This window comes from Myotis brandtii, unplaced genomic scaffold, assembly GCF_000412655.1.
Source record: "Myotis brandtii unplaced genomic scaffold, ASM41265v1 scaffold59, whole genome shotgun sequence".
In the NCBI taxonomy this organism is placed as follows: domain Eukaryota; kingdom Metazoa; phylum Chordata; class Mammalia; order Chiroptera; family Vespertilionidae; genus Myotis; species Myotis brandtii.
Genome location: NW_005370223.1, coordinates 4536866 through 4545250, shown reverse-complemented (window position 1 = coordinate 4545250; position 8385 = coordinate 4536866). Strand labels below are relative to the sequence as shown.

Sequence of the window (8385 nt, the reverse complement as noted above, 5' to 3'; positions counted from 1 at the left end):
ATGCGCTTTGACATTCTTATCTGCTTCCTTTACTTTCCTTTTCCTCGCCTCAGTAACGGAAGTGTGGCCTCAGTGCGCTGGGTGCTGCTGGAGAGAAGTGGATTTCTCTAGTTGCGACCCACACAACTGGGACAGACAGGCATCCACTCACTGCTCTCCACCTCCTCGCGGGACAGGTTGCCACCAGCGGGCAGGCAGCTTAGTCCCATGCAGCTAGGTGTTAGGTATGTGACTGTCAACAAGAGGCGGTGTTTCCTTGTTATGTCCCTGTTCTAAAGTAACTAACACACTCCATCACTTACTTTTACACAAATTTAATAGCATTACAAAGGAGAAAACTGGTTTGTTTGTTGGCTTGAAGACTAGAACTAAATATTATTACAGATTTTCATTTATGAACAAAAAAGTTTAAGAAAAATGGCATGTTTTGAAAGACACCATTTACCCACAATGATATTTAAATATTCTGTAATTAGCCCAGCTGGTGTGGCTCAGTGGTTGAACGTAGGCCTATGAACCAGGAGGTCACAGTTCGATTCCTGGTCAGGCCACATGCTGGGTTGTGGGCTGGATCCACATTGGGGGGTGTGCAGGAGGCAGACGATCAATGATTCTCTCTCATTATTGATGTTTCTATCTCTCCCTCTCCCTTCCTCTCTGAAATCAATAAAACAAATTAAAAATATTCTATAATTATAAAAAAATTAGATAAAACAATTAGTGATATTCTTCTTTTATCTTCACTTCTAAAGAAGAAAATGCTCCAGAAAAAGAGAACTGACTGAAGACTACAGGAATATGTTTGATGGTATACTGATAGAAACCGAATGTTTTATTCTAAGAAATACCTTTACCCTCAGTTAACAAAAGAGCTTCAAGAGTTCTTCACTTTTCCTTTGACATTAAGGGAATAAACATGGTCCTGCTTAAAAGAGGGATGAAAGAGGGCAAGAAGACATTTAAATATTTGGGGAAATATGGGGTTGACAATGCAAACAGAAATGAAGGCTTAGTTTGCTCTTAGGTATTTGTTGTTTTGTTACTGCTTATACAAGCAATTTATAAGGGAAAGGAGCTTTTTAAAGTCTAGTAAAAAGTGGTAGAAATTTTTGGCAATTTTTGTTCTTAATTATTAGGCAATGCTTCCATATTAGAAAAAATAAGTTCCTCTTAAAGCTTTAAATTGATAATCACAATTTATTTAATAATCATTTCATATTATGGATTTAAGTATTGCATTTTATCTTAGCAGACTGTAATATACAAGTAGTATAAAATGGGACTTATATGTATGTGTTAGCAGGAAATAAAGGTGACATAATCACTGTTAATGATTTTCACTTTTAAAAATGCATTTTAAAGAAATATATTTCTGTCAAACCTAAGTGGATGCCTTCATAGCCCAAAGAAATGCAATTTAACTCAAAATTTTTAACAAGTTATTAAAGGAAATGTATGATATAAATTAAAATGCATCTGAATAAGTTCCAAATATACTTATTATTAAATATAAAGATGTTAGCTCTGGTACGTAAGAAAATATTTACAACTGATAAAAAGCAGATTGTAGAATATACATGTTCTATGTATAAAAATAAGTAAAATATTTTATAGTCCAGACCCAGGGATCTTTTCTAAGCAAGGTTTTATCCATGCAACTGTATGACAATACCGTCTCCCTAGTGTTACTGGAGCACATGCATGCATGGAAGAGATCTAACAACAATCCTGATTTAAAGCTCATACTGCCTTTTTAGGGCCTGTACATCTTCTAAAGTAAAATGTTTGTTTGGTGTGCCCGAGAGGTCATCAAAAAGCTGTTCAATTTGCTCCTTCTGGCCCTTGCTAATTAGGGTCAACATCATCTGAAAGAAGGAGAAAAATTACATTAGCATAAAACATTAACATGTCAAAGTTGTAGAAAGCCTGTAAAAATCAGTCTCTTTCAATGAGATACTCTGCCACTTACCTTAAACCTTTCTGCTTTACTCAGATATAGAAGATGCTGATATACTAATGAGGGATCTTTACCAATAAGTTCACTTTTCAGAGACTGAATGAGGAGGAGGAATAGATCCCCTTCGAGTTTGTTACTCAGCAACGCTGGCAGATCTTTCGGTTCAGTGATGGCTAACAGATGTGCACAGGCTGCTTTATCTTTTCGAGCACTGACAGCGTTCATCACCTGCCCGAATTCATAGGCATTGTTGGGCTTGGTGATGGGCAGTTTCTCATAGTATTCTGGTGGCCCACGGCTGGTGGCCCCCTCAGAGGCAGGGCAGCCCGTGCAGACCTCCTCGGGGGTCCTTCCAAGCTCTTCATGGCCTTCATTCACCTTCACAAGGAAAAAAAATTACACCCTGACACAAACAGCCACCGCACACATCCCACGTTACATTTATTACAATGGGAAGGAACTGAAAAACACAAGTACACTGTAGTTAGTCAAGTTCTTAAGTGAAAATGTGTAGTCTGTAATCATAAAATCTACTTTTTGAGGAAGAGAAGTTTTAAGGTATTAGTATTCATTCAAAAAAGCATTTTTTAAATTTAAAATATTTTTAACATTGAAAAAAAATTTTTTAAGAATAGTTTGTTGATTTCTAGAGAGAAAGAAAGGAAGAAGGAGAGAGAGAGAGAAACATCAATGTGAGCGCAAAACATCAATCAGTTGCCTCTTGCATACTCCCTACTGGGAATCGAGCCTGCAACCCAGGCATGTGCTGGAATCAAACCAGTAACCTTCTGGTGCATGGGATGACGCTCAACCAACTGAGCCACACTAGCCAGGGCTCTTGTTATAATTTTCCATGAATAATGCTGCTGTATAAAAGAAGACCTATAACAACTTTATCTCTTTTTCATAACTTTTAGTTATTTCTTTAATAGAGAAGTAAACTTATTTTTCAATTCTCTTAAAAGAGTTTTCTTCCATCCTTAAAGGAAAAACACTTCCTGGCCTCTCACATTTTAGCTCCTTACTCTTAGTGGAAATGTAATGTGATAATATTAGTATTCATTAGTATTCATGAATACACAGGAATTCATGATTGATATTCTTCACTGAAGGCAAAAGCAGAAAGCTATATCGCACAAGACACCAATTTAATCTGAAATCAAACGTAGTCCAAAAATCTCTGAGGAGGCCAGTCTTAGAGTGCTAAAAGGTCTGAATCAAACTGGAAAATCTCTATGGCATGTGGCTTGCCAGGACCATTGAAACAAAATCAGTCCTGTCAGCATTTTCTGGGTCCACCCTAAAGCAAAGCTCAGTGGCCATAGGCTCCCAGCGCAGTCTGGCATGGAAGCAATACAAAACACAGGCCAGACAGGGAGGGAATGGGGGACAGGGGCAAAGAACAGAAAAACCTAATGCAGACTCCCAATACTGTCCATGGACCAAACCAGGAAAAGACACAGGCTAAACCACGGCACAGGAAAAGTTTGTCTTTACAATCGGTTTAAATTTCTTCATTGGGCATCAAAATAAAAAAACACAAAATTTAAAAGAAACTGGTAGAACTCACAGGAACATGACCTTAGAATCCAATATAACATCCCCCAAAAAGTACTTTCAAAGATAATCAAATACAAATACCTCTTGAATCTCAATTTTCCTTCTCTCCTTTTCTTTGTTGAGTGATGCTGCCTGATCCTTCACATTAAGGAATCTGGTCACCTCTTCCAGTTCCATCTTGGCCTCCACAATACTTGAGTCTAGCCGGAGAACTGTATGGAGATCATTCAAACTATTCTGATAATCCTGCAAGTAGAAGGGCTGAGGCAGTCATTTTCACAGGTAACAGGAGAAGGGCACAGATCAGCCCGGGGGAGGGAGGAGGACGCTCGGGAGTGCACGGTGGCGCAGTGGGCTCCTGTCAGCACCACGGTTAGAAAGCTGGGCCTTCAGGGAAACACTTGGGCTAAATTATTATAACCCATAACACAGTGAGCATCTATAATAAAAGCACAATATGCTAATTAGACTGGACAGCCAAACAACCTTCCGGACATCCTTCTGGACGAAGCCGCTGCTGCGAGGGCCAAGGCAAGCCGCCGTGACTGCGAGGGCCAAGCCCCTTGCATGACTTTCATGCATCAGGCTTCTAGTCCTATATAATAAAAGCCTAATATGCAAATTGTTTCCTTGGCCAGGAGTTCTACTGGGAGTTCGACTGGAGGGGATAGGGGGTGCTGGGCGGCCAACCTCCTGTGGCGCCCCTTCCTAGCTGGCCCAGCCCCGATTGGTCCAGGCTGGCCGGACCCCACCCGTGTACAAATTCGTGCACTGGGCCTCTAGTCCTCTATAAGAGACAGCACACAGAATCCGGAGTTAGAAGACTCAGGTTAAACTCTCTATCACCATGACCTTCACAGTCCCTAACACACGGTGGGCACATGTTGTCGGCTAAATAAGTGAAATAATGAACATCCTCATATTAGCACCTACTCGCAGTGGAACCTGAACAAGATCCTACTTAACTTTACTGAGCTTCAGTTTTTCTTATCGTTAAAGTGTGAATAACAGGAGCTTTTCTATTCTAGTTTCCACAAGGCTCTACCAAGTACTAAATGAATTAAAATAATATATGAGTGGTTTAAACCTATAAAGGGCTAAACAAATGTTAGCTGCTACCAGATTATCTGTTCCATAAAACCCATCAAAGTTTTATACTGTTCAAATAGGCTAGAGTTGACATTTATTCTCCCATAAAGAGTCAGGCAATACATTGGAGAGGTCGAGGAGAAAGAAAAGAAATCTAAGCTTACCAAACACAGCATGGAATCTGGTAGTAGAGACATGTACCACAAAATCAGCCACTGTGACAGGCCACATTCCAGAACTACAGACTAGACCAGGGGTGGGCAAACTTTTTGACTCGAGGGCCACAATGGGTTCTTAAACTGGACCAGAGGGCCGGAACAAAAGCATGGATGGAGTGTTTGTGTGAACTAATATAAATTCAGAGTAAACATCATTACATAAAAGGGTACGGTCTTTTTTTTTTTAGTTTTATTCATTTCAAACGGGCCGGATCCGGCCCGCGGGCCGTAGTTTGCCCACGGCTGGACTAGACCCATAGTTTTTTATTGGTTGATGCTTTTTAAATTTCTTAAATATATTTTTATTGATTTCAGAGAGGAAGGGAGAGGGAGAGAGAAACATCAATGACGACAGAATCATTGATTGGCTGCCTCCTGCATTTAAATTTGTGTGTGTGTGTTTTAATCCTCAGCTGAGGATAAGTGTATTGATTTTAGAAAGAGAGGAATGGAGAGAGGGAGAGAGAGAAGCATCACTATGAGAGAGAAACATTGATTGGTTGCAACACATATGCTCCCTGACTGCACCCTGACCGGGGATCGAACTCACAACCTGGGTATGTGCCCTAACCAGGAATCAGACCTGCGACCTTTCGGTGTACAGAACGACGCTCCAACCAACTGAGCCACACTGGCCAGGGAAACCCATGTTTTGATTAAACCAAAATTAATTCTGTGAGGAGGTGAAGAATCCCAGTGATGTGCAACCTGAGTATTTATGACATATCCATCACAGCACACAACGCAGGCTCAGGCCCAGGACAGATAAGCAGTGTCATGTGACCATCCTGAGGGACTAGCAGTAATGCCACATCCCCTCCCCCTTAGCCTGGCAACACACGAGAGCAAGAGTAATGGAGAGATGAGTTCAAAGGCATAACCTTAAATCTCCTCTGATTTATCAAAAAGATAAGGTAGATTATTTACAAACTGTAGCACATTATGTACTATTAGTAACAAATCTAGGTACCACTGTGTCACAACAACACAGCTGGAACATGCTACCAAAACACCCAACGCCACTGTGTTCCATCCTAAGTGTTCTAGTCAGGGGCCATCCTGAAAGGCAGGGAAGTGGGGCAGCTGGGCAAGCCGAGGAGTAATAGAGCCAATTCTTACCATTCTCAGCTTTTTGCAAGTAGTATTACTCTCACAATAGCCCTATGAGTACTAACTCTTATTGTCCCCATGTTACAGATAAGGAAACGGAGGCATAGTAAGATCATCTTGGGATGATCGAGGCAAGGGCCCGAGGTGAATGGTAATTCAGCTCTGGGGCTCAAGGAAAAGAGACCTGAAAACAGAGATTTGTGAGCTACAAAATGAAAGTCCACCACCACAAGCATCAATACGAGTTTTCCCATCTATTCCAGAAAAGTCGCTGCCTAAAGAGCAACCTGTCTGGTTGAAGGGGAGCTAAGAAGACGGGAAATACGCCTTGATAATGCCACAACAGAGGCAGGCAAGTGTGACAAGAGGGCAGGACAGCAGGGCGGTAGCATCAAGCAGGGAGGCAGTGGAAGACGAGGGGGCCAGTCTGCCGGCTCCACTGAGTGGTCAGGCAAGGTTTATTCACCTGAGAGATGGCCACGGCCACATCCGTGTGCCAGGAACTGGGAATAGCGTGGGGAACAAGAACAGCTGTGGTCTGGCCCTTGTGGAAACATACGTCTTAAGAAGGGAAACAAAAAAGAAAAAACAAGTAAGCCCAGCCCAGCCCATGTGGCTCAGTGGTTGAGCATCAACCTATGAACCAGGAGGTCACAGTGTGATTCCCGGGCGGGGCACATGCCCAGGTTGTGGACTCAATCCCTAGTAGGGGGTGTGCAGGAGGCAGCCAATCGATGATTCTCTCATCATTGACATTTCTCTCGCTCCCCCCCCTCCCTTCCTCTCTCTGAAATCAATTAAAATATATATATATATATATATTGAAAAAACAAGTAAAAAAAATTAATAAAATGTCATTAATGCAATTAAGAACACCAAAGGTTAAGATGGATACTAAGGAGGGGGAGGGATCTGAAGGGAAAGCAGCCTGCAGGGTGGAGGGAAGGAGAAGGTTATACAAACAGAGTGTGGCTCTGGCAGGAAGAGGACAGTAAAAGCTGCTGCTGATCTCACTGGGCCTTAAAAAAATGAAGTACCATCACATGGGTTTATGATGACATTTACTATTAATAGATGTGCTTCAACTAATATCAATAAAAATTGGCTATTCCAGAAATTGCATTATGATGTAGGCAGATTATCCCAACGACAGAAGCTTTTTGATGTCTTGGTACCGTAGCCTCGCCAACTGGCTGTAAATTCCACAAGGCAGGCCCTAGGTCTCACTCACCTCGACGGTGCCCAAGCCTAGCACAGAAGCGGCGCTCCATCAAAGAAACAGATTGTAAGTCAACAGCAAAATGTCCGGTTACCTTTTCTTGTGAAGAACAACTGTACATTAAGGAAAGCTCTGTGTTTTTCAAACTGGCCCACAGAGAAATGGAAGCCAGCTAGGAGAGAGACAGGGGATCCAAGCAGCAGGGTTCCCCCGAGAGCTGGGGGCACCTGTCATGGTGGGCCCTGGGGCCACTTCCTCATCCCGGCCCCGGAGGAAGCGGGTCCAGGGGTGAGCGACACATTAATAAACTGCCGCAGCCTGTGCAGATCCTGGAACAATTCCCTTGGCACAGAGCTCTAATGACAGGGCAGACAAATCAAGCCCTAAGAAGTCAAACCAGAAAAACAAGCCGCCGGCCTCCTCATTTAGTGGAACAGGATTCCTCAGACTTGGGATTGTCTTTCTACCTCCACAATACAATTTCTGGAATTTGCTCCAGGAAGTATGAAATTCTGGTCTTTCATTCGGTACATCTTCTGACTTCCAGTCGGGTAAACAAGTTCCGAGTCAGGCAGCCAGAATGAGGTCAAGCCGCTGAAGTGTTTGGACATATGGAAACCAGTGCGTCACGCGGATCTACCCTCATGCACCCAAATCCATTGAGCTCAATAAAAGTTGAGTTAACTTTGAAGAGACAACTTTAATTCATGGTGCCACACACCGCCTAGGAAATCTCTGGTGAGGTTTACAAATGAGTGATGCTAACAAAACAAAAGGGCGCAGGGTGTCTGGGTCACGCAGGCAAGTGTGGGGTTCGGGCTGGTGACTGCACCACGTGCTGGGAGGGCGGCCCATCCAGCTCCATTCAGACAGAGGCCCCTGCGCTCAGGACCCCCCTAGATCCCACCCTCTGCACCACCTCTTTATGTGGCTACAACTGTATTCTTTAAAACATATACATATACATATACACATATATACATATACACATATATACATATATACATATATACATATATATATATACACACACACACACATACATACATATACACTGAGTGATTGATTTCAGAGAGGAAGGGGGAGGAGAGAGAGATAGAAACATCAATGATGAGAGAGAATCATTGATCGGCTGCCTCCTGCACACACCCCACTGGGGATCGAGCTCACAACCTGGGCCTGTGTCCAACTAATCTATAGCGGCAGCCATTAGATAAGTGGGGTGGGGTGAG

General features: G+C 42.7%; 1 protein-coding gene across 1 annotated transcript in view; it reads right to left on the bottom strand.

Moving 5' to 3' along the window:
* Positions 1-797: 797 nt before the first annotated feature.
* SPAG1 (sperm associated antigen 1) overlaps positions 798-8385 on the bottom strand; it is a 52430-nt gene continuing 44842 nt past the window's right edge. Inside the window, exons 17-19 of the mRNA XM_014550201.1 lie at positions 3599-3763; positions 1970-2335; positions 798-1865 (exon numbers count right to left, since the gene is read on the bottom strand). Coding sequence (XP_014405687.1) covers positions 1734-1865; positions 1970-2335; positions 3599-3763 — 663 coding nt within the window. The 3' untranslated portion in view covers positions 798-1733. The remainder of the gene's footprint in view (positions 1866-1969; positions 2336-3598; positions 3764-8385) is intronic.